Here is a 27,633-nt window from a genome sequence, read left to right on the forward strand (position 1 = left end):
ACAGGGCAGTCCTCTTGGTCCACTGTTATTTTTATTGTATACAAGTGACATGATTGTTGGCATGGAAAAGAAGAATGTTCAGTATGCAGATGATGCAACACTTGTGGGTGTAGTAAAGCCTTCACTTTGGAGAAATGAAATTGCCCTCAGTCTCAATCAGGACATGGACTGGATCAGGAATGGTGTAATAAATGTGGTATGAGGCTGAACTCCAGTAAAATAAAAACAATATTGATTAGCAGATTTCATACAGATTTCCCACCCCATGCTCCCCTTCGGGTGGATGGAACTGTGCTGAACATGTCTTAAGCTTTTAACTATTCCAGGCAAAACCTTTGATTCATTTGACTTTTGATAAACATCTAGTGAAAGTTTCAGCCAATGTTACATAAAAGTTAGTTATTGTTGGTAAAGCTGCATATATTTACAACAGTGATAAGATCAGTGCAACCTGTTTTAGGTCATTTGTTCTCCTTTACTAGAATGCTATTCTCCAGTGTGGATGTCTGCTTCTGCCAGAGATTTATCTCTTTTACTTAGAGTAGTTTGTGGTGGTAGGTTTCTGTTTCCTAACAGTAGCAGTAGTTATGACTTGGACCATCGATGGATAGTCTCTTGTTTGTCCCTGTTTCAAAAGTTGTATTTCAACAGAGTTCTTTCATATTCACAATTGACCCTTGATCCCCTTTATCTGCCGAGACAAACTTTTCAGTTCCGTAGGTCCTTTATTCCTCACACCGCTGGACCATGAAAGTCTCCCAGAGGAAGTCGTGCAATCGGAACTGCAGAAGTTCAAGCGAAGGTGCAATACATTACTGCCCTAATACTATTCTCATTTTTGCATTTTAATACATTTTATCTGTTTGTTGATTTACTGCTTTTATATATTTTTTCTAATAGGTGGCGTCTGTTCTTTCTGGATTTCCATTTATCTCATCTTACTTCATGATGAATACCATATTCTGTGCTTGTTCCATATGAATGGGTTTTGTCTTCTGAATAATATATGATAAGAATGTAGAATTCTTACCACAGCTTTCTTCCTCATCCTTTGTTTCATGTTTGTGTTTAGAGCTGATTGACATTAATGCTGTAAGTAACAAAAGCCATGTTTTGAATTGGAATATATGTATATGTATATTTAGGTGTCGATTCTTGCTTATTTTTAACTGATAACATGTTTGTCATATAGCATTTCTTCCTCTAGGAGTTTGTTCATGCTTGTGGCAAAGTCCAGCAAGGTTGCTTTTGCAAGAAAGGATTTTTGCTCTTGAATTTGTTTAAAATTTTAACGTGATTGTGACTGATAATGTACCAAGGAAGTTGACAGAATGAATATAGCTAATGAAGTGTATGTCTACCCCATAATTCTATTTCCAAGGAAGAATGAATATTTCCACTAGTTTCTTAAGTGGTGCTTCTGCTTGAAAGTTTTTTTTTTCTGCCAAAGATGGCAGTAAAGAAGCAAAATATTTTTAAGACAGCCTTATATGCAAGGAAACCTTTAATTGATTATTGTTATATACTTGTATAAAAAATGTATGACAAGGAAATAGTATGGTTGATGGTTTTTAGGAATAAAAGAATGTGCTAAAACCCTATGATTTAGGTTTCGGTAATCCTTTTGTGTTTTTCAACTCAACTTAGTGCAGTGAAATGAACTTGTCTGTTAATTTCTGAAACACATGTTAAGAGCATTTGTAAGTTTCAAATGAATTTTTTTGTGTTGTATCTTTATTTAAGAGGTGAATGTGAGCAAAAGTCAACTTTCTTTTGCAGCTATGTGGTGAATAATCTTAGGAATGAGCTTTTGAATAATCGTTGACTTTGAAAATCCTGCTCTTAATGAGGCAGTATGGAGTAATTTTGATGCACCAATAGGTTTATCTAGTTGGTTTGTGTATATTTAATGTAAATTTTCTCTTACTGAAAGCGAAGACTACAAGAGCATATTCAAATTATGCATACTAGGTGAATTTACGGGAAGGTGTACCCAAAGGCAGCCGGACAGACACGTGCACAGCCGGTGCAGGATCCCTGTTGGTTGAATTTGGAATACTAAGTCGTCTCATCGGTGATCCAGTCTATGAGATGTCTGCCAGGAGAGCAAATAAGGTGCTGTGGAAGTTGAGGAATGCACAGACTGGTTTATTAGGTATGTTCACAAGTATTGTAACTGTGTTGTTGAAAGCTGAAAATTCATTCAAAGCTTTTGCTCTCCCATTTAAAGATGATGTTTGGCTATGCATTAGTTGTTTTATATCTGATTCACTGAAATAGAAAGTCAACTTTTTCAAAGTATGGTATGAAGACAAGGAGACTCAAAGGTTATTAAAAGGAGACTGTCAAGGTTATTATTAAAAAAAATTAACCTGACCTTGAAGTCTTTCTTTATTCATGTAGGGTTGGCAAAGGACTTGTTTTTATTTGAGTTGGAAAATGAAAAATGAAATGGCATTATCAAAGGAGTTTGGTAGACAGTAGTGGAGGTTCTTCAGACCTGAGTTGTATTGCTTTCAGCTATTTATTTTTTATATTTTCCCTTTTCTCTCCCCCATGTACTCATCCAACTGAAAAATTAATTGTTTCATATAAGTAATTTACCAAGTATTTACATAGCTATAGTTTCTAACTTGCACAGCAGCCTAATTTAAAAATTAGCAGTCGCGCTTCTATTGTTTTTGTGAAAGTGACTAGCCCTGACCACTATCAGGGAACAATGGGAACAACAAAGCAGACGAGCTCAATTTTTTTTCTGTTGGCTCTTGACTAAACATCAGGTATATGCAGCAGCCTTTTCATCAGTTTTTGGTTTATTTCTTCCAGAAATGTAGTGGCAACTGTGTAATAAGGAGAAAACGTGTGGTGAAAGTAAGGACTGAGATGGAAAGAAGTGGAAGGTTTTAAAATCTCACCTTGATAAACTTGAAAGGAATAGGAAATGAAAGGCGGCCTCTAGAGCTGAAAGTAGGGCTTTACTTAGCCTAGAGTCTACTCCTAATCCTAGGACTGTAGATAGTCTTACTATTCCTCCATTCCGTTTCCAAATTTTCTCCAATTACCAGTCATCCTACTATTGTCCCACCTACTCCTGTGCCTGGCTCCCATGCATCTGACCCCAATCCCATTGCCAGTCTTGAGTTCAGGTTCAATCAAAAGATTAACCTGGATGTGAACACAGTGGTGGAGTTGTATTTTGGCCCTAGTAGCCAAACTGTATCAAGACAAAGTGCATAGTGACAGTGTTGTGCAAGAGGAGGAGGTGGCTGCTCATCCCACAGGTTCTATCAGATGAAGGCTCCTGTCCTGCTCCCACAAACCTGGGAGAAGACATGCCGGAAGTCCAAGGGAGACCGGTGGTGTTTGCCTATGGATAGTTGCCCCCCTCGCTAGAGCCTGTTGTACACACCCAGCCTTCGACAGACAGCTGCTGGAAAGGCATGTCTGTGGATGTGCAATCGATGTCATCCGATTCTGAGAAGTCCAACCCTGACAAGAGGCACTGGTGGCACTTCCTAGATTTGTCTCATCCACTGAAGAGGCTTGCAGACAATGCTGCCCAGTAAGCGGTTTAAGGAACTGAATCACAGCCCTCAATCTTCTTGCAGCACATGGACCAGTCGGGAGTATTTTTCTCCTTAGTGTTCTGCTGTTGAATGCCAGTAGCATTTGGTTCCCAAGCACCCAACGACTCTCAGGGGCCCATTGTCTTCATCCAGGTGCCCATCTACTGACAAGCATCTGACACCATCTCCTGAATGCCTGGCACTAGTTCCAAGTGTCCATCACCAGGTCCTGAGCACCCAGCGCCAGCTTCTGAGCACCCAGTGCCAGCTCATGAGCATTCGGCACTAGTTTCCAAGCACCTGGTGCCAACTATTCAGCATCTGTTTCTAGCTACTGGACATCTGGCACCCTCTATAGTTCAAGATGATCCTTCCTTGGCAACCAATAAATGGCAACTTGTTGATATTATTGGCCTACTTCAAAAAGTCCCTGTTGTAACAGAAACTTTTTGAACTAGTGCTGAATGCTCAGAAGATGGTGTCAGATGCTTGTCAGTAGATGGGCACCTGGATGAAGACAATGGGCCCCTGAGAGTTGTTGGGTGCTTGGGGACCAAATACTACTGCCGTTCAACAGCAGAACACCAAGGAGAAAAATACTCCTAACTGTTGCATGTGCTGCAGGAAGATTGAGGGCTGTGAGTCAGTTCCTTAAACTGCTTACTGGGCAGCATTGTCTGCAAGCCTCTTCAGTGGATGAAACAAATCTAGGAAGTGCCACCAGTGCCTCTAATTTTCTTCCTAGTATTCCCGGTCATCAGTCGGGCTTCTGTTCGTGGTGGTGTGCCGATAAGCGGAAACCGCTATTAACCGAAACTCGGTGATATATGGTGCCATAATGGCGCTGATAACCGGTAAACCGCCATTAACCAAAACTTGGCGATTTATGGTGTCATGATGGCGCTGATAACTGGTAAACGCCATTAGCCGAAACTTGGCGATTTAAGGTGCCATAATGGTGCTGATAACCGGTGAACTGCCATTAACCGAAACTCTGCGATTTATGGTGCCATAATGGCGCTGATACCCTTTTGGTGCCGATAACTAGAACTTGGCCCATTATGGTGCCATAAATCACCAATATGGCGCTAGACGAGCCCCATAAAACCAGATCGCCAATAACCAGGGACTGCCTATATGTACATATATCAATCCTATAGCCTCCCCCACACTCGGAGCTTTTGTTTCAATGAATGGTGGATTTTGCTACTCCGGGATTTCCTGGACTTCCACTTCTTTTCTTACCATCTGTCAAGGATCTAACATAACCCAATTGAGTATTGCTGTCTTCTATTATTCCCAAATGAAGCATCTGCATAGGCTTCCCAATAAATCTTTCCTTCTTCCAGCTCACTTATTGTAACTTTCCCCATTATATTCCTAGTATTTCTCACAGTTTTAATAACCTTCCTCATAGCTTGAGTTGTTAATGCATTACTTATTTCACTAACATTGTATGATATTTCTGGTATGGTATGAAGCAATACCCAGTTCAGCTGCCCCACCACTGATCTATACTTTTTTAACTCCTTTTATCTAAACTCTTATTACCTGTAAATTTTCTAGCTTCTGGTTCTCTTTTAGAATTTATATACTGCCACTGATTAAGACAAAATCTATTCTTTTATCTCCACTACTGTTACTCCTATATACTTAAACCTTTTACTTTCATGTTTGCCTGCTTGCAATTTCCCTTTCAATTTTCCAATGGTTTTCTTTAAAAATTCTTCATTTCCTCCATAGGAAAAATCATCTAAATGTCTACACAAAATACCATTCAATTTACTGTCTTCTGCAAAAGAGTATATTAGGTTCTAATCTACTTCTCTTGTCTTTAAGCTCCTTCACTACTTTTACCATCTTACAGTACCATGATTTTTCTGCGTCCTTGAGCCCATAAACAGTTTTCTTCAATTTCCATAATCCACTCCAACCAACTTTCCCTAGGTTGCTTTAAATATACTTCTCTTTATATTTTGTCATCTTGTAAATGTGCAGTTTTAACATCTAATGTAAAACAATTCCAATCTTTCAGTTTTATTGGTTAGAAGAGAAACCTCCATTATTTATTCAGCAGTTACTAGCACTCACTACCCATCTTAATGCTATGGACCAATCCACTTCCTCATAATCCATCATCTTCCTCAAACTTTCTTCGATTATGCCCATGGACATTTCACACAATCTGTTGTTCCACGAAGATTCCGGTGCTGTGGCTGATATTTTAATATTCCATCTTTCTGCCATCCTCCTTACTTTTTCATTTTGAAATTCTCCCCCATTGTCTGACAATATTATGGAAGGGGCTCCAGATAATAGCAAACCTACCATCAAAAAGTGTCATTATAGCTTCTGGGCTCTTATCTTTTATCCAAAAAACCTATCCACCATTACCAAGAACTTTCTCTTTTCTGTCTCTCCCACATCCATAGCTACAATTCATTAAAAGTTTTACTCCAAGAAAATCATACTACAGACAGGGTGCCGATATGAGAAATCTGCCATTAACAGAAACTTAGTGATTTATGGCACTTATGGCACTGGGTTTCAGTTAATGACACCTCTTGTTAGGTATGTTATGGCTCCGTAACTATTATCAGACCTTGTGGCGCTGATAACCGTAACTTGGCCTGTTAAATCGCTGATTTTATGACGCCAGACAAACCCCATAAAACCGGATTGCCATTAACCAATTCCGCTGGTAACCAGGTACTGCTTGTGCTGGTTTAGCTGGGTTTCTCTTGTTTCTTTGACATACCTCGCACTTTGCAACCAAGTCCGTTAGTACGTTTTTATTTTCTCCTTTTCTGTCTTTATCAAACCATCACTCCATTGTACTTCCTCTGTTAGCTTCCATGTATTATATCCACCTCCATAACCAAACTGTAGATGTAACTTCACGAATACACCTTTAATTTCTCTCGGGCTCTTTTCCCTTCCAACCCTCCAGTAATAATTCTTCTACCTTCCTCCTCCTTACTGGTAATCTTTAATGACCTTGTTTGTCTTCTCTTAACTTTACCTTTATTTCCCCTAATACTTCTGTTATGACACAATTTTCTTTCAGATTTATGTTCATGCCCATTTTGCTCATGGTTTTCTTTCTTATTAGCCACGTTATATCACCATGCAGAATTTCTGTCTTCAAATAAAACTTGTTTTTCAATACCACTGGTATCTCCATTACTCCTTTTAACCTATGTGATGATTCACCAAAATTAAATACTTTATTAGACTCTGTCCTAGTATCCTTCATTTTCCTCAATTCTTCCTGACTCAAACCCATGACAATGCTTGCTAGTCACAATTCCTCGCAAACTGTCAATTTACACCGTGTCTAAAATTGCATCAACCTCTCCCCACGACTCATCCTCTATTTTACTAGCTTCTACATAAACTACTACTTCTGGCCCAGTTTCTGTTTTATGCTTATTTTCTTCTCACTTTGTTTCTTTTTCTTCCTATTTTGAAATTTCTGAGGATAATCCCTTGCCCAATGCCATTCTGTTTTCCATATTGCACATAAGGTTACTTTCCCTTCTTTATTTATAGGAGTTCTTCCACCCCTACCTCGGTTCCATTTTCCCTGATATCTCTGGTTTTCCATCTCTCTCCCAGAATTTGCATCACCTTCTGACTCCCACTATTCCCGTTCCTCTTTATTCCCTAATCCCTTGAATATTCTTTTCATTATGTGTGACACTGTCTTATATTCTAACTTTCCTGGACCACAAGCTGCTTATACCATTTGTTTTCTATTTTCTGTGAGGCTTGCTTGTTCCAATACATGAAAACCCTTAGCTTCTCTTTCAAGCAGGCTTTTTCCCATCACTCTTTTACACTCTGATTTTGCCTTTTGTACCTAATTAAAAAGTCTCATCTTTTCACTAGATTCTCTTTCTATTTTAAAATAGTTTTCACTTTACTGTAATTCTCCATTAGCATGTTCAATTTACTGTTATTCTCCATCAGTGTGTGTTTTAGATAAACTTCATCTAGTTTGAATAGGATTATCTTTGAACCCTCTGTACCCTTAAGTTCATATCTATCTAGTATTCCTTCCATCACATCTAGGGCTTTCTCTTGTAAACCCATCATCTCCATCCCCACACACCACCAGCCAGTCTTCAACTTTTCCTCTCCATCCTTTTTACTCGTCTTGTATCCCGCTAAATCTCGAACAATCCAGTCTCCATCTTATCTCCCTTTGCTCACTATCTGACCCGACCATCTTTAATCGACCCACTACTGCTACCAGTTTGAATCTTTTCCTAACCTAATCTTTCCTCAGTCCCAGTATACTCCAGCTTAAGACTTTGAACAACACTACAACATGAATTGCAACCCTCTTAACTCCTATAAGACAGAGAGCTGTCTCCTACCCTACCAAATACCATATTTCGCGTGTCCTCCTCTTCCCACTCTGTTATTGTTTACTTTTGCTGCCCACGCCACCACCATCCTGTCGTCTATGACGTCACAACTTAAATACATGAGGACATTTTCTAAAATCAGAAATGTTTCCCATACATTGAACATTGCCCACATTTCACCAATACAGAAAATGAAAATAAGATAACTCTAACTAAACTGATGTACAATCACCATTAACCAGTTATCAGCACTAAAATCTGGTTATTGGCGCTGATAAATGCAGAAAATTGCTAATTCTATTTTCCCTTATCTAGCTGTTGAAATAGAACCCCCACCGATAACCTAACTGGGGACTGCCTATACTGACTCACCAAGGGTGAAGTGTCTAAGGACACATCTTTCTCCCAGTTTTGCGAGAAGTTCGGGAAGAGGTTCTCTGTAAATGGTGACAGCGTCGCCTGTATGCTTTCCCGAGAGCACACGATATCAGTGGCTTAGTCCTTTCCTCGTATTCTGAAGAATATTGTCGGACTGGAAGATAGATATGGTCTCATCAGGACTACATTCATGTCTTTCTACCTTTAGGTCATTGCCCACAAGTAATTGGAGCCCTTTCTTTTTTGGACTTGTGGTGCCTGCGCAGCAAGTTGCGTTTTCTTACCTAAGGTGTGTGATTCTAGAGGTGAGAAGTATTTGAGAGTGACTGGCCTCTCCTCCTCCTCCTCCTCCTTCCTTGTTCTTCTACTTCTCCTTCTTCGGGCTGAGAATAGGACTCGAACCTACGCTTGCTGGACTGGCATCTGATGCAGCAGTCTACACATTGAGCTTCCTTTCTATTTTTCATAGAAGCACTCCCACTCTTCCTCTAGCAAGGGAAGGAAGGAGACTCGGGTAATAAGGTAAACCCTTCTCGGATCTTTGCCTTAATGCCTCCAACTCTTAATACTTTTCCCAGCCTTTTTGTATGAGTTATGATTCTTCACTCACTCAAAAAGGCCCCGAAGTCTGACTCTTGATCCTGAAGTTTTTATACTCTGATCAAATTGTCAGAGCAGGGCACTCCTCGTTCTGTCAACCAGGAGTAACAACCCAGGTGCACCGAACTCCAGTCAGTTCATGAGACTCACCCAGATTCCTCCCTCCAGCCAGTGAGGCTTCCTATTTTAAAGGAGTGAGGGTTTGTATATTGCTTGGGGACAAATCACAGTTTTTAAAAGTTCTAAATTGTATTTTTCCTAACTATACAAACCTGAGGTCCTTTTCACTAAGGCCCACCTTATGCCACCCCCCAATCTGAAACCTGGGCTGAAAAGCAAAGTGGAATGTTTACATCCAGGCAGGCGGGGAGAGGCAGATGGTAGTTACTGCCTAACCACCTTGTTCAAGAGTTTTAACGGCTGTGTTCCAGCTTTACCATAAGCAATTTCTATTGTGAATGACCTCAGGTTTGTATAGTTAGGAAAAATACAATTTACTTTTAAAAACTGATTTTTGTCTTGAATACTCGTATAGCAACTTCAGATATGTAGGCACTAGAATATAATCATATTGGAAACTGGAAATATTATAAGTATTTATGATCTTTTCTTTTTACTGATTAGTAGTTTGTTTTTTTTCAGCTATTTTTCTGCACTTTTATGTTCTTTTATAGAATTCTCAAACTGTGATTAAATAGGTAGTCATTATATAGGCATTTTTTAGAGCATCTTTGAGAACCAACCTCTTGGAGCTTTAGTTTTAATTTTTTGTATAATTTTACTGCAAAAAATCCACACAAAAAATGTAGTCTTTTAAGGAGGAAATGGATGTATAGTGATTTCATGTGACTTCCCGTAGGTAATGTGGTTGATGTCAACACTGGCAAGTGGATGGGGGAACTTAGTGGAGTTGGAGCTGGCCTCGACAGCTACTTTGAATATTTGCTCAAAAGTTACATCTTGTTTGGAGATCCTGAAGATTACGTCATGTTTAATGAAACTTACACACTTGTTAAGCAGTACATGAGGAGAGGGTAAGTTTTTAATAATTTACTCTATTTATTTTTATTTTTTAATTAAAAGTAATGGCTACTAAAGCAGTGTTACATTTGTAGAGATTCTTCTCTATTTTCGAAATATGTAGTGGCATTTTCTGTGCAGTCCATGGCTGCAGTGGTGCTTACGTCGGTATAACCAGCTTGCACCTGTCAAAGAGGATCTGCCATGCCCAGGAGGGGCCTATCAGAAACCATGCCAAGATCATATGGAAGACCCCTGACACCCGTTGACTGGGGCTGCTGGAGGTGCTTTTCATTCAGCAAATAAAACCAACACTGAATAATATGCAGGAAGTCTTCAGGATTAAATCTACAGGATTAAACATAAAGTGGCTTACAGGATTACCTGCCTATTTCAACACCTCGACGTTCTTAAAGGCGAGAATTTCTGTCCTAATATATTAGTTTCAAGATATAAACTAATCTGGGATCAACCACCCCCAGGGGAACTTACTGACACTTCAACCAGGGTCATTTCCACCGCAAGTGCCAGTCAACCCCCCACGGCGAGTGACTGCCCACTCCCCCTGGCTAACCCCCCATCCACCCAAATGATCAGCGCATTCATCTCCCATCTTCGCGAGTAGCCATGGATACATTAAACATGATCTCTTGGAATATGTTTGGCCTCAAGCGGAACATTCCTCTCCTAAACATGTTCTGCAAAAACTTCAAAGGCATCATTGCATTGCAAGAAACACTCCTCTGGCCACATGACCTTGCTATCTGTGATTCAATTCATGAAGACTTCAGAACCTTCTCGACTTCATTGATGCAAGTTACAGATCAAATCATAGCCGGTCGCCCGAAAGGGGGCCTTTCTTTCCTGTGGCACAAATCGTTATACAATATGATAAAGGTGATGACCAACAGGAGTGACAGATTGCTGGGGCTTCAAGTGACAGTAGGGAACTCTAAAATCCTAATTATTAATGTTTATATGCCATGGGAAAATAACAATAATTTTGATCATTACTGCATGATCCTAGGGGAGTTACACAGTGTTATTCATGATTCTCCTGCCGATCATATTTGTATAATCGGGGACCTTAATTCTCACCCCACAAAACAATTTTATAATGAACTTAATCGCTTCTGTCAAAATCATGCTCTCCAAATTAGCGATGTAATGCTCCTCCCTCCCTCCCTCTTATTCATATGTACATAATAGAGCGGACGCTATTGCAACTTCCTGGCTGGACCACTGCATCACATCTCCACAACTTCATGATTCTATTATGACCTGCAATATTCGCTATGATCTTGCAACGGGCTACGATCACATCCCATTACAGGTGTCATTCAGTACCTCATCCCTCCCTACTGTGAACCCCCTAACTGTTCGCCCACCAGCAGTAAACTGGGATTTTAAAAACCAACAGAAAACCAGATACTTTAGGGCAACCACGGAAACCAGGTTGCGGTCAATAGTTCAACCGGCAGACGCCTTACCTTGTACTAACACAAATTGTAGAAATGACCACCACAGGAGGGATCTGAATGAATTGTATTCGAACATAATCTCCGCTATGCTTGCTTCGGGCAGGACTGCCTACAGATTTCGTTAAGGTAATTCTCGTAATATACCTGGATGGAATGGCTTGGTTAAAGATCTGTATACATACTCACGAGAAATGTTTTTACTGTGGAGGCAAAATGGTAGCCCCAGGGAAGGGCACACTGCATTACTAATGAGACAGGCGAGAGCGCAGTTCAAACTTGCTCTTCAGCACTGCAGGTTAAATGAAAAACAACTAAGAGCCGATGCAATGTCTAGAAACTTAGAATCTGGTGATTATCGTCGTCTTTGGAAAGATATCCAGTCCTTAAATCCCAAAACTAAAAAGCTATCACAGAGAGTAGGGGAAGCAGTCAGAGACGAAGCTATCGCAAGTATGTGGGGCGATCACTTCAACAATATCCTGAATTGCATAAATGATCAAGATTCCCGAAGGGATGTAGATAACCTCCTTACTGACAACATTCAGTTTCATTTTGCAGACCGTATTACGCCAGGTGACATCAGCGATGCCATAAACAGCCTACCTAATAATAAATCGCCCGGCTGTGATGGTCTTCCTGCAGAGGCCTTCAAATTCTGCCATCCGATAATTTATATTTTGCTAGCTGCCCTATTCAATGTGTGCATAATTCACCGGTTTCTTCCAGACTCCCTACTCTTAGTTCACTTGATACCATTAATCAAAAACAAGCTAAAGGATGCAGCTGACCCTGGCAACTACCGGCCGATTGCAATCACAACGATCGCATTGAAGATACTTGAGTCTGTTCTTCTAGTGAGACTTCTCCCCTTTCTACACACCACTGACAACCAGTTCGGGTTTAAAGCAAACCACTCAACCAACACCTGTATCTACATACTGAAAGAATTGCTGAACTACTACCTATCATCAGCCTCTCCTGTTTTCCTTTGTTTTGTAGATGTGAGAAAAGCATTTGACAGAGTAAACTACCTGAAGCTCTTCCTGAAGCTGCATAAAAGGGGCACATCCCTGTATTTAATTGGCATTTTACATTGCTGGTTCTCCACACAGCAATTCTGTGTCAAATGGGGTAACGTATTATCTTACACCTTCGGCTCCCTAAACGGGCTTTGGCAAGGGGGCATTCTCTCTCCATACCTGTTTAATACATACACAGATGCCTTGAATGTCAAACTGAACTCACTCCCAATCGGATGCACCGTCAATGAAACAACTATAAACAACCTGTTACGCCGACGATATGGTTCTGATTTCCCCATCAGTGCAAGGTCTCCAACGACTCATCGACACTTGCCGCCAATATGCAGAGGAATTTGATATAATCTACAATGAAACCAAGACCCAGTGCATATCGCTGCTCTTGAGATCGCTTAAGCATATTGCAGAACCTCAAATTGTCCTTGGAAACCATTGGCTGGGATTTGTGCATGAATTTCCGTATTTGGGTCACATTATCACCGACGACCTAAAAGATACGGCAGACATTGAACAGAGGCGTCGTAAACTATGTGCAGCTGGCAACATGACTGCTGCTCTTAAACCGCTCGCACTGCTACAGTATCTATGGGTGTTCCCTCTGGATGAACTATACTCGAGAGACCATGAGACGCATCACTGTTGTGCACAATGACATTCTGAGACGCCTCACAAACACTCCCCGCTACCACTCCGCCACACAGATGTTCATAGAAAACCACCTGGACAATTTAAAAATCATTGTTAGGCGAACAATGTCCAGTCTGGTAACCCGAGTGAGAAACAGCAGCAACTCGCTCATACAAAGCATCCTAAGGAGTGAAGCAAGAAGAAAATCTAAATTGTGAGAGAGATGGGAAAATGAGGCCTTTGTCCCCTAAAGGACTTAATCTCTGTATTGGCAAGATGTCATCTGCAGTTTTTGTCATTATTACATTTATTGCTGATATTTTAATTTTTCCTTATTACTGTGATTACTATCAAGTTAAAGTTTTTTTTACGTTCAATTTATGTATATAGCCCTCTGGACCTGACTACTGTAACCACCTAAGGTCTCTAGTTGAAATTTAAGTTATGTAATATGTGCACTAACTGTTATTACTCTCAATGCATATTTTTTTTTCTCACCAATATTATTACTGTTATTACCAGTATTATGATTACTTGCTTTTATGCTACCTCAGCTATTTTGTGGAGCCGATTATTCATTTTCTTTTTCTATTTTATCATGTCTCATGTATCTAGATTTTGTATGTTACTGTCTGTATTTTGTATATTCAGTGTATATGGCCTCGAGCTGAAATAAAACATATTATTATTATTATTATTATTTTTTTATTTTTATTTTTATTTTTTTGCTCTATCACAGTCCTCCAATTCGACTGGGTGGTATTTATAGTGTGGGGTTCCGGGTTGCATCCTGCCTCCTTAGGAGTCCATCACTTTTCTTACTATGTGTGCCGTTTCTAGGATTACACACTTCTGCATGAGTCCTGGAGCTACTTCAGCCTCTAGTTTTTCTAGATTCCTTTTCAGGGATCTTGGGATCGTGCCTAGTGCTCCTATGATTATGAGTACGATTTCCACTGGCATATCCCATATCCTTCTTATTTCTATTTTCAGATCTTGATACTTATCCATTTTTTCTCTCTCTTTCTCTTCAACTCTGGTGTCCCATGGTATTGTAACATCAATGAGTGATACTTTCTTCTTGACTGTATCGATCAACGTCACGTCTGGTCTGTTTGCATGTATCACCCTATCCGTTCTGATACCATAGTCCCAGAGGATCTTTGCGTGATCGTTTTCTATCACTCCCTCAGGTTGGTGCTCGTACCACTTATTACTGCAAGGTAGCTGATGTTTCTTGCACAGGCTCCAGTGGAGGGCTTTTGCCACTGAATCATGCCTCTTTTTCTGGTTCTGTGCAAGTGCCGGGCATTCGCTTGCTATGTGGTTTATGGTTTCATTTTTCGTATTGCACTTCCTACATATGGGAGAGATGTTATTTCCGTCTATCGTTCTTTGAACATATCTGGTTCTTAGGGCCTGATCTTGTGCCGATGTTATCATTCCTTCAGCTTCCTTCTTTAGCTCTCCCCTCTGTAGCCATTGCCATGTGTCATCGCTGGCTAGTTCTTTAGTCTGTCTCATGTATTGTCCGTGCATTGGTTTGTTGTGCCAGTCCTCTGTTCTGTCTGTCATTCTCCTGTCTCTGGTTATTTTCTGGGTCTTCGTCTACTTTTATTAGTCCTTCTTCCCATTCACTCTTAGCCACTCGTCTTCACTGGTTTTCAGATATTGCCCCAGTGCTCTGTTCTCGATGTTGACGCAGTCCTCTATACTTAGTAGTCCTCTCCCTCCTTCCTTTCGTGTTATGTATAGTCTGTCCGTATTTGCTCTTGGGTGTAGTGCTTTGTGTATTGGCATATGTTTCCTGGTTTTCTGATCTGTGCTGCAGAGTTCTGCCTTCGTCCATTCCACTATTCCTGTGCTGTATCTGATTACTGGGCACTGCCCACTGTGTTTAGGGTTTATCAATTTCCGACGTTGAGTTTTGACTTGAGTATCGCCTTGAGTTCCTGCATATATTCTTTCCTGATCGTGTCCTTCATCTCTTGGTGTTTTATATCCCCTCCTTCCATTATTCCCAGGTATTTGTATCCTGTCTCATCTATGTGTTTGATGTTGCTCCCATCTGGTAGCTTTATCCCTTCAGTTCTCGTTACTTTGCCTTTTTATTATTATTATTATTATTATTATTATTATTATTATTATTATTATTATTATTATTATTATTATTATTATTACATTTATAACATTAATATAGATGAATAATACTGTAGTAGTAAATTTAATAAGATTAAATGATATCACATAATAAAAATAATAATTCTCTCTCTCTCTCTCTCTCTCTCTCTCTCTCTCTCTCTCTCTCTCTCTCTCTCTCTCTCTCTCTCTCTCTCAGAGATGTATGTTTTTTGTATGATACGTAAATAAATGATTTACTATTTTCAAACACTAATATTAATGTAAGCAGCAATAATATTAATTCATTAAAGAAAATACTAGTGAATTAGTAAGATTTTATAAACCCAGCGTTCTCTTTCTAACTCCAGGTACTAAAGCTGTCAAATATATCAAGTAATGTTACAGGAAGGGGAGGAACTGTTGTGTTGTTGCCACTAAGTGCTCATGAATTTACTGAGACGAGAGAATTTTTATACTACATGTACTGTGTTTATTAATACTTTCAAATAATAATAATAATATAACTGTAATTACAAAATTCATATGTGATAGTATTTTAACCGTGGATAGGTTTTGCTGTATTGGTATCCTGTTAAAGGTGCGTGAGGGTCAAGCTCAACCTGAGCGTCTAGAAAAATTTGCCAAAAATCACTAACTTCATTTTTGCTGTATATTTTAGTTTCTAAGATCAACTTCAACATTCACAAACACTACTGAAAAGATAAATAATATCCATTTACAAATTAAATATTTATTACAAATATTTGTAAAAAAATATTTACAAAACATTAATTTACAAAAATATTTACAAAAAATACAAAAATAAGCTATATACACACAAAAATTAAGGGAATCCTTCCTAAAACTACAATTTACAATATGTGACTGCCTGAAAAGGTGTTGGACCCATAGAGGTCAAAATCTGGAAAGAGAAAAAAGGGTAAATTTTATTGGCCCCCCCCCCCAAAAAAAAAAAAAAAAAAAGTCAAAATTTCACAAATTTTTTTGGTACCTAAATGAATTAGGAAGTGGCTAATTTTTTTTTGTTACAGAATAAAGTCATATCATCCTAGAATGGAGTTATTTAAAAATATTTTGACAAAGATGTTATTTGCTGTTATATCAGGAGCCAAATCTAAAGGTCATTTTTTTTACCCATTTTCACCATGAAAATTTTTTATAAAAATCATTGTAAAAATTATAAGATATGATATTTATGCATGAAAATCTACCAGAATATCACAAATTCTATAGAAAACAAGAACATATAGCAGTATAGTAACTTACCTCTGCATCTGCCAACAAGATGGCCACAGTCGACACCTACTCCGACAGCCACATCTACCACCTGAAATGGTGGAATGGAATGTAAATTTCAATGTGTTATTTACTTATCTAATTATACATGGATTTGCATAAAACTATTATGGTGGCTTGCTGGATGTTTGAACATTATTTTGCCACCATAAAAAGAATCTGACCCAAAAAACTTACTTCAATGTAAAGGTCACGAGGAGACACAAAGGAGCACGCTGCTATGGTGGCTTGGGGCCGGCGCCGCGTGGGTCGTTGACTCATAAAAACCTAAATAAATCGGTTAAACATGCCAAGGGCAGCCCCTAAATAGTGTCAACTATAATAGCAGTACTTAACTTGGATGCAGAAGCTGATTGACGATCCATGGTGAAATAAAGATCCAAAAAAGCGAGAAACACAACACAGCAAAATAAAACGCATGTGCAGCGTAGCAGTGCTATCAAAGGAATGGCGGCAGAGGCGCTAGCTATACGGTAGCAGGTAGTGAGCCTTAGGTCGGCTCCTCTCTTTTTGAGGTTTTTTGATGTAGGGAGAGGCTAAATGGAAAAGGACCTGTGGTAGTGGTTTCACTTGCCCCAGAAACCATACCGACACCTTTTAATAAAGGTGAGCGAGCCAGAATAATCTGGCATTTCCAATTTAGCTGTTCTCTGGTATTATAACAATATTTTACCTTAGAAATAGTGCTAAAGGAACCTATTTCACTTGGGGACACAGGTCCTTCGCCCAGAAATAGATTTTTCCTACGTCAAAATCCCTTTTATGGGAGGGGAAGAAATGTTCCTTGTAGAAGTTCATTTCAATCTTTTGATTTCGTAAGGAGTTATTCTCTCTCTCTCTCTCTCTCTCTCTCTCTCTCTCTCTCTCTCTCTCTCTCTCTCTCTCTCTGTTATTGGCTGTTTATACATTTCTAATGGATAAAATGTTTCAGATAACTTTGAAATTATGTTAATAATAGCAATTCAATGGTATATTTGATGTAGGATGATACTTTAATTATACATTTGGTATTTGAACTTTCAAGATAGGCAGATATAATCAATTTTAGAGGGAAGTTCTAACCATTTGCGGGTTCAAGCTATTCACAAGGGTGTCTGGTACCCATCCCCTGCAAGAGGGGGGGGGGAACACTGCATTATTATTATTATTATTATTATTATTATTATTATTATTATTATTATTATTATTATTATTATTATTATTATTATTATTATTCAGTAGATGAAGCCTATTCATGTAGAACAAGCCCAGAGGAGCCATTGACTTGAAATTCAAACTTTCAAAGAATAGTGTTCATTAGGAAGAAGTAAGAGGAAGTATAATAGGAAATACAGAAAGAAGAGCCACTTATTAAAAAAGAAGAAAAAATAATAAATAGATAAGAATGTAGTAAAATGCAGGAAGAATAGTAGTATTAGGGTAGTAAGCATTGCATTTTCACTTAACTTTTGAAGGTTCAATTGCACTATGGAGGAGTAATGATAGTAGTTTATATTTGACAACGTCTCCAAGGGTTGCGTGAGAGAGAGAGAGAGAGAGAGAGAGAGAGAGAGAGAGAGAGAGAGAGAGAGAGAGAGAGAATTAGTGGAAGAATAAATGGAGTGGTTAAATGGCGGTTGTAAGCGTGTCTGCCGTGGAGCTCTGTTATGTAGTATATCAGTGGCAGAGTCTGTTACAAGAGTCAAAAGCAGTAAGGCGTTCGGTTAAGTCAAAGAGTTGGTTTTGGCAGCAGTCTTGTCCATTGATGGCCAGTTGATGTGTTATTTGATTGATTTTGGTGCTGTAAAGTTGTTGTGCATGTTGGTTGTGGTGAAGCTGAAAAGGTTGGTAGTGCGTTTTGGTGTCTATGAGTGGTGGTTGGGTCAGTGTTGGTGTTGGCGGGTTGTTGTGGTGGGAAAAGTCGTTGTGCTGGGGTATGTCGTGTGGTTGTGTTGTTTCGAGCTGTTGGTGTTCTGCTCAGTGATTTGTCAGGTTGTTGTGGGGTTGTGGTTCTCGGTTGGTTGGTTTGCGTTTGATTGTTGGCGGTGGTTGTGTCTCGGCTAGCCTTTATCCAGTGGACAGCACAGCCTAGCCCGGAGTATCTGGAGTTGGGTAAGTACATGTGTTTGCGGTTTTTTGTGTGTTGTGTGTGGGTATGGGTCAATTGTCCTGCTGTATTCTGTAGTGTAAAGAGGAAAGTGTGATTGAAGGTGAGTTTGGTAGCCAGGTAGATTAAGTTTATGTGGGAGGGATTTGACGATTGCTTTTAAGCTTGTTATCCCACCACAGCATGACATCCTCTGGAAGGCTTTTCCACAGCCTGATGGTGTGAAGAATAAAGGACCTGTGGAACTGATAAGTTCAACGGCAAGGCACATTTGCTGCATATTGGTGCTGCTGTTCAGTAAATTTGGTTACTTTTGTTAGATAAAAGGATCAGGGATCAATTTTGAATGTGAAAGATCTCTGTTGAAATACAACTTATGGAAAAATGACAAACAAGAGACCATCAGTTGATGGTCCAAGTCATAACTATTACTATAAGGAAATAGAAACCTACTACCATGAACATTGCTATCTAAGGAAATAGAAACCTACTACCATGAACATTGCTATCTAAGAGATAAACTCTGGCAGAAGCAGACATCTACACATGATAACAGTAAGCAGTAAAGGAAGTACCAATGTACTAAAACAAATTGCATTGATTTTATCACTTGTTATAAATATATGCAGCCTTTTGACTAATACCTAACTTTTGCATGGCATTTGCTGAAACATTTATAAGATGTTTCTCAAAAGTTAGATGCGAGTCAGAAGTTACATCTAGTATAGTTAAAGCTTCAGACTTATTCAGCAAAGTTCCATCCAACCTGAGGGGGAGGATGGGGTGAGAAATCTGTACGAGATGTGCTAATCAATAGTGTTTTAGTTTTACTGGAGTTCAGCCTCATACCCCACCGACTACACCATTCCTGATCCGGGCCATGTCTTAATTAAAGCTGAGGGCAGCTTCATTCCTTTTAAGTGGAGACTTTCTACATACACAAGTGTGTGTTGCATCATCGGCATACTGAACACTTGTTTTTTTAGACAGTAGGTCTTGGTTCACTAAATATCCCATCCACAGCTACTCCCTGCTGCTTACCTGGAAAGAAATCTTGCAGTAATCCTAAAACATATCCACCCACTCCAGATTCATAAGTTTCTAAATAAATGCCTTCTGATTTGATGAAGTGAAAGCAGCACTAAAATCAATTTGAATTACTCTGCACTCAAAACTCTTATCAAAATTCCCTTGCAAATGGCATGTCAAATCTATAAGAGCATTGCAGGTAACTAACTGCTTCCTGTACACATATTAACTTCCTGTATACACATTAACTATCCTGTATACATATTAACTATCAGGAGTTTGGGAGAGCACAGGGAGAATAGAGATTCGCCTGTATTTACTGCACTCTGCAGATATGCCACTCTTTTGGAAGTCAGCATAAAAATCTATAGAATCTAGTAATCTTGGGAGGCAACACAGTAGAAACTTAAAAAAACAAAGGGAAGAAACCATCAGGATCATCTCCATTCCAGCTCTCAAAATTATCCAGAATGTTCTTAACATCCCTAAAGCAAAATGCAAATTTTGTAAGAATCTTGGACATAGGTTCGTGTTACAGCGTGGGAAACTTATTAGGAATTTCATTACAGTAGTATTTAAAATAAACAGACATAGCACAACCTTAAAAAATGCTATCAACTTTCAAGACTACTCAATTTCAGTGTGATGTGTATGGGAAAAAGAAAATGGAAGACAATAGAATAGGGAGGAAAAAGGGATTTTGACAAAGGAAAAATCTATTTCTGGGGGAAGACCTGTGTTGCCTGGTGAAATGTTCCTGTAGTACACATTTCTAGGTATAAATAGATGCTAAATATACCAGAGAAAAAGCTAAATAGAATGCTGAAGTTACTACCTTCAGCTTGCTCACCCATAGGGTGTCAGTATAAACACAAGGGCGAGTGGAAGCCACTACCACAGGTTTTCTGCCAATTAGATGATTCCCCTCAAAACCCCTCTCTAGGTAGGTGCCGTTACAAGGACTACAAGACGTCTACCTTCCGCTTGCTACTACTGCAACTCCCGCCCGAAGGCTTCATTCCTGAACCACGCACCCAAGCTTGGGCCGGCTAAAGGGTGGGGATCAGGAAAAGAGAGGGATGGGTTCACCGGGCGACACAGGTCTTCCCCCAGGAATAGATTTTTCCTTTGTCAAAATCCCTTTCTGGGTTCGACTTGTGTCAGCCGGTGAAATAGTATTAGAGAATTGGCGATACAAGCTTGGTAAAACACAAAATTTAAAAGATAAATAAGGAAAAATAAAAATAAAATCTTCTCTTAAAATTAAGTTTTAATAACCAATGTAAAAGTAACAAGTTACAATGGTACAAAAGTGGGAACAAATATGACCAGATCCATACTATCCTGGGAAAACAACAGGTAAGGAATACAAAAATAACAAATATAAACTATGTACATGTCCGGAAGTGGATTGAAACGCAAACCAGCCCAGAACCTAAGGGAGACAGGCAGGGATTACGAGTGAGTGAGTATCAAGGGAAAAAATTAATAGCAGAATAATGGAATAGAAAATGGAGTTATAAGACTAGGCCGTATCAGAGGAGACAATGCTCCCTGCAGCCACTGCTGAAAATTGAAGGGCCTCTAATTTCTTTAGATAGTGGCGTTTAAATACTGCCAGGGATTTCCAACCCGTATATTTTTTAAGATCCTCGAAGTTCATATTGTGAAAATAGTTAATTGAGGTAGCCACTGCCCGGATATCATGGACGTGAGGGACTGAATCCGGATTGGCTTGTTTAATAAAATAAAGGATTTTTTGTCTGATTCCTTTTGAGGAAATGGTTCCGCCGTTTTCTCTAATAAAAAGAGGACCTGAAGACTTTTCAGAAGTTCTGCCCAGATAAGATTTTAATGTGACAATAGGACACAATGATGAGTCCTGTGTGAGAGGTATAATCTTCCATGGAGCCCACCTGTTTTGTGGGTCTTCATTCTATGCTAAGAATTTCCGATCTGGGGAGAGTAGAACTTCACCCGACGCGAGGAAATAAATGTGATTTCGGTCTCTAGATAGAGCCGACAGTTCAGATATTCTGGCGCCTGAAGCCAGACTCATTAACCCTTAAACGCCGAATGGTCGTATTAAACATCGAGTCAAAATGTCTCCCGTATGCCGAATGGACGTACCATACGTCGACTCAAAATTTTTTTTTTTTAAATTCGCGGAAAAATACTTATAGGCCTACTAGCCGAAAACTTTTGAATCACGTGCCTTGGGGGATGCTGGGAGTTCACGGATCAAGGTGTTGTTTTGTTTACAATCGTTACGCAGGCGCGCAAGCGCGAATTTCTTTCTTGCCGCGCTAAAAAGTATCTGTGACACATCTCAGGAAATTATTTCGTCACTGACATAATTTTTGTACCATTTTAAATTAGCCATTACATGGAGTATTATATATGAAAATGTGCACAATTTCATGCACAATACAACTAAAAGCAACCCATTGTTGTAGCTTTTATCAATTTTGAAATATTTTCATATAAAAAATGATGTCACAAATTTTCAACCTTCGGTCAACTTTGACTCTACCGAAATGGTCGAAAAATGCAATTGTAAGCTAAAACGCTTATATTCTAGCAATATTCAATCATTTACCTTCATTTTGCAACAAATTGGAAGTCTCTAGCACAATATTTTGATTTATGGTGAATTTATGAAAAAAAATAACATTTCCTTTACGTCCGCGCGGTAACTCTTCCGAAAAAATCATACGTGTGATTGTGGTAATGTTTGCACCATTTTAAATTAGCCGTTACATAAAGTTTTATATATGAAAATATGCGCAATTTCATGTAGCATACAACTAAAAATAATTGAAGGTTGTAGCTGTTCTTATTTTTGAAATATTTGCATATAAATCACGATAAATAGAAAAAAAACCACATTCGGTCAACTTTGACTCTAACGAAATGGTCGAAAAACGCAATTGTAAGCTAAAACTCTTACAGTCTAGTAATATTCAGTCATTTATCTTCATCTTGAAACAAATTTGAAGTCTCTAGCACAATATTTAGATTTATGGTGAATTTAAAAAAAAACTTTCCTTCCCTCCGCGCGCGGATTCTCCTCCACAAATCTCCGAAATGCATACGTCCCATTCTCGGAATATTTGCTCCGTTTCATATTAGGCATTTCATAGAGTTTTATATATGAGAATGTGTGCGATTTCATGTAGAATAAAACGAAAAATATTTGAAGATATAAAAAAAAATATACTATATAAAAAAATATGACATTCGATCAACTTTAACTCGTTAGATATGGTCGAAAACTGCAATTGTAAGCTAATACTCTTACAGTATAGTAATATTAAATCATTTTTATTCATTTTGAAAGAAATTGGAAGTCTCTAGAACAATATTTAGATTTATGGTGAATTTTTGAAAAAAATATTTGTTTACGTCCGAGCGTTACGAATTCATGCATTATTTTGTGATAATATTTTCTCTGTGTTGCTTTAATCGTTTTACAATGTGTTATATACCAAAATGATTGCAATTTAGTGTTCATTACAACGAAAAAAAATGTAACTTGTTACCTTTAACCGTTTTGCGCACAGAGCGATTTGAATACAATTATATATGAAATTTCGTTTTTGCGGTATCATATATATGCATTATTTGTATATGATAATGGATAATTTTTTCATTTCTGATGGTTGCATACTAAACTTCAGGCAATTACAAAAAAAAGAGCCAAAAATGAACTCTTAATCTTGAAAACTAAGCGCACTGTGATTTTTTGAAAAAAATATTTTTCCGCTTCCGCGCTCACTCCGAAACACCTCCGGCACACGGAGACAAATTTTATTTTACCGTTTCGGCGTTTAAGGGTTAAGAATAATGTTTTCCTGAGAAGGGTTATATATGAGCATGATTCATTATCAGTGTCTGAAGCCAACTTGAGTACATTGTTTAAAAATCAGGAGACAGTGTGGGGGCGGTCCACTGGTCTCAGACGGGCACATGCTTGAGGGATAGATGAGAAGTACGAATCCATTAAATCAATATTAAAGCCAAGGTGAAAAATCTTCCTTAAAGCAGATTTAGTAGTAATGGTACTAGCAGCTAGACCTTTTTCAAACAGGGTTCTTAAGAACGAAATTGCCAGATTCGTAGTCATCTTTATGGCATCTGATTCTTTTAGAAAGATGGCCAATTTCTTTACTGCAGAATCATACTGTCTGAGTGTTGATTCTCTTTTATCTGATTCTACGAACAGGATGTTTAGTGGATCGACACTAGCATCCTTCTGTGCCGCAAACTTCATGAAGTCCATAAAGTTAGGGCATTTAGAATTCTTGAGGAAGCTGACACAGTCTGAGTTTGTACTATTTGAGTCAGTTCTGGATAGGGAATCCGTCTGGGACAGATTCAACTCTAGTAGAAGAGGAAACCAATTGCTCTTTGGCCAGTTGGGTGCAACCAATGCTACCTGTCCTGTGAAAGATCTGAGTTTGTGCAGGACTTTCATCAGGAGGTTTACTGGCGGAAATAGGTAAATCTTCTGCCAATTGTTCCAGTCTATGGACATCGTATCTGTGGCGTGAGCTAGAGGAGCCACATAACACGGGAGTTTGTGATTGGACTCCGTGGCGAACAGGTCTACCTGAAGGCCCGGGATTTGATTGCAAATCCAACGGAATGACTTCGTGTCCAAGGACCACTCCGACTCCAGCAGAGTTGTTCTGGATAGTGAGTCTGCAATGACATTCCATACTCCTGCCAGGTGAGTAGCTGACAGGTGCCAATGATTTTTTGTTGCTAATGAAAAAATTGCAATCATTACATGATTTACTTTGCTCGACTTGGAACCCCTTCTGTTTGTATGCAACGAACTATCACTGCACTGTCGGAGACTACTTACATGACTGTTCTTGACTGGAGCTAGACGTTTTAAGGTCAGAAAAATGGCCATTGCTTCTAGGACGTTGATGTGGAATTGACGGAATGTATTCGACCACGTTCCTTGAACCTTCTTGTACTGGGAGTAGCCCCCCAACCGCTCAGAGAGGCGTCCGTGTGGACTATCAGAGACGGGGGAAATTGCAGTGGCACTGATTTGGAGAGACTCCGGACTTCCATCCAAGGACGGAGTCTTTTCTTTAATATCGGTGGAATCAGAGAGATTTTGTCTCTGAACTTGTTGTTGGCTCTTTTCCGCCAGACTCGATTGATATCCTTCAGCCTGGCTTTCAATAGGACGTCTGTTATTGAGGCAAACTGAAGAGAACCAAGAATTCTCTCTTGGGTACGACGAGAAGCCCTTTTGTTCTTGAGGAACTGTCTCATAGCCTTCGCTATCTCTCTGCACTTCTTTGATGGGAGAGAGAGTTTGTGTGAGGTTAGGTCCCGTTGGGAATAGTTTGTGTGAGGTTAGGTCCCATTGGATTCCCAACCATTGAAAGCGGGACGCTGGAATGAGACGGGACTTTTCCTTGTTTATCTGGAAACCCAGATATTCTAGGAATTCCATTACCTTGGCTGTTGCTTTGCGACACTCCTGGTCATTGGTTGCCCAAATGAGCCAGTCGTCTAGGTAAGCTACTAACATTACCCCCTGAGCTCTTAGTTCTTGGACTACTGTCTCTCCTAGCTTGGTGAATACTCTGGGTGCTATGTTGAGCCCGAATGGCATGACTCTGAATGAGTAAGCTTGTTTTCCTAGTTTGTAGCCTAGGTATGGAGAGAAGTTTCTTGCTATCGGTACATGATAGTAAGCGTCTGTAAGATCGATAGAGGTGGTGACGACCCCACGGGGAAGTAAGGTCCGCACCTGCGAGACGGTCAGCATGCGGAACTTGTCGCATTGAATGTATGAGTTGAGACAGGACAGGTCCAGAATCACTCTTTGTTTGTCCGAGTCCTTTTTTGGTACACTGAACAGACGTTTTTGAAATTTCAGGCGACTGACTTTATTGCCTTCTTTTGAAGGAGATCTTTGGCATAGTCTAGTAGGTCTGTCGTTGGAGTCTGGTGAAAACTGACTGGTGGAGGAGGCCCTTTCTCCCATTTCCACCCCAAACCTTTCGATACAATGCTGTGGGCCCATGAACTGAAGGTCCAATGGTCCCGAAATAGATACAGTCTCCCGCCCACCTGCAGAGCCTCACTCGTTGGTTGAGGTCTTACTTCCTCTGCCTCCTCTGAAGCCTCTGCCTCTGGGGCCAGCCCTCTGTCGGAAGGCACCTCTGGCTCTGCTACTCCTTGCGTGTTTATTGTAGCCACGAAATGTTCCTTGTGACTCAAAGGAGACATTGAAGGCTGGGGAGGTTACTAGGGCGGTTGAAGTCGAAGGCTGTTGAGTCGGTTGACTCTGCAGCAGGACAAACTGTTGTTGTGGCTGTGCCTTGGATGTCGAAGGCTTACCGATCTGGGAGACAGGAACCGCTTGAACCAATGTCTGAGGATGAGAGGACTGGAAAGGCTGGTATTTCCTCGGCCTCTTCCTACCTTTGGATTGTGGTCTGGGAGCCTCAAACTTCCTTTTGAAGGGAAGTCCCTGACGGACATGAAGGTTCTGGTTAGCTCTAGCTGCCTCGCTGAGGACATTGTTAACCACGTCCTCAGGGAAGAGGTTGGCACCCCAGATCGATGCCTTTATGAGCCTGTTTGGTTCGTGTCTTATGGAAGCATTCGCAAAAACATGCTTCCTGCAGGCTCGTCTAGCCACTATAAAGTCATACAGGTCTGATTGGAAGGCCTGTAATAGTGACTTTGTGTGGATTCGAAATAGAGGCTCATCTACAAAGGTCTTAGCAGTCAACTCCACAGTGGTGACTGAGTTAATTGACCTACTCAGCCTGCACCTTGCCTCGAATTCTGCTTTGACCATGGGGTCCGGAATTCTAGGTAAACGTTCACTGAATTGGGTGGAGGCATACTCCGGATCGAGTCTGCCCACCGTGAACGTTGCCGGAGCGCCAGTCCAAAATTCCATATTGCCGGGGAAGAGCAAGGAGATAGCCTCCATCTCTTTTAGCTGAAGCATAGGTTTGTCCTCTACCACAGCTTGCAGAGTCAATTCTGCAACCTTCGACGTACAAGGAGTTGGAACTCCTTGTGGGGCCACAAACATCATATAGCATCCTTTATGGGGTGTCAACTTTGTGTTGACACACTCCCATTCTGTGAGGGTGCGAACCCTTGCAGACTGGGCCTGGTCCCTAGGGTAGATAACTGTCTCCTTCGGGACTTTGTCTACCCTGACTAGCGCATCTTCGGCTAGTCTAGCGTAGCCTGGAAAGGGAAATTGAAGGCCTGCCGGGAAGAACTCAAAGTCTTCTACCGGTCGGGTTCCGCAACCTTCGATCATCAGCTTGCCCTCTGAGAACGTGGCATGCAGAGCCAACCGCCACGGGTTGCTGTTCTCAAATGGCGGTAGCTTGGATGCGTCCAGTACCATCACGGACTGCGGTGTGGTTCCAGACTGGAGGAATCCGGACACCAATTCCTCCTGGGCCCGTAGCCTCTGTGTCAGAGACAAGATAGATTGACCCGAAGTCTCTAGGCCTGAGGCGAGTCGAGTGGACACCGATTCAAGCTTCGAGTCCATTACCTCGCTCATCTTCATCATAAGAAGGTTTGCGAAAGCCTCCTGGTCGAAGCCGGACTCCGCCGGTCTGGCTTTGGAGGACTTGGCTCTCGACCCCTTGGGTGGGGGAGAAGCTTTAGCAGAGGAAGTCGATGGCTTGGGAGCCAAAGACGACCTTGGAGAGCCTGCTGGAGAAGGCTTGGTTGGTTTGGTTACCTTTGGCAAGGATCTCGTCTTCCAGGCCTTGACCTTGGGGATTACCGAGGCTGATCTATCCCAAGTGGGGGCGGACTTCGGAGGGAAGCCCTGGAAAGAAGTGGGAGAAGGAGTGGGACTAAAGGGGAGACTACCTGCCTCACTTACCTCCCTACCTACCTCCTGATCCTCTGTGGCCATAGGTTCCCGGTGAAGACTGATGGCCGCAACTTCTTCGGTGACAATGTCACACAAGCCCTCTT

At 40.3% G+C, this 27,633-nt stretch overlaps 1 protein-coding gene across 1 annotated transcript in view; it reads left to right on the forward strand.

Annotated features, from left to right (window-relative positions):
- The window catches only part of LOC135202418 (ER degradation-enhancing alpha-mannosidase-like protein 1), a 300,462-nt gene that overhangs the window by 143,342 nt on the left and 129,487 nt on the right, over window positions 1–27,633 (forward strand). The window contains exons 4-5 of the mRNA XM_064231809.1: window positions 1,972–2,155; window positions 9,777–9,951. Coding sequence (XP_064087879.1) covers window positions 1,972–2,155; window positions 9,777–9,951 — 359 coding nt within the window. The remainder of the gene's footprint in view (window positions 1–1,971; window positions 2,156–9,776; window positions 9,952–27,633) is intronic.

This window comes from Macrobrachium nipponense, chromosome 30 (genome assembly GCF_015104395.2).
Source record: "Macrobrachium nipponense isolate FS-2020 chromosome 30, ASM1510439v2, whole genome shotgun sequence".
Lineage (NCBI taxonomy): Eukaryota > Metazoa > Arthropoda > Malacostraca > Decapoda > Palaemonidae > Macrobrachium > Macrobrachium nipponense.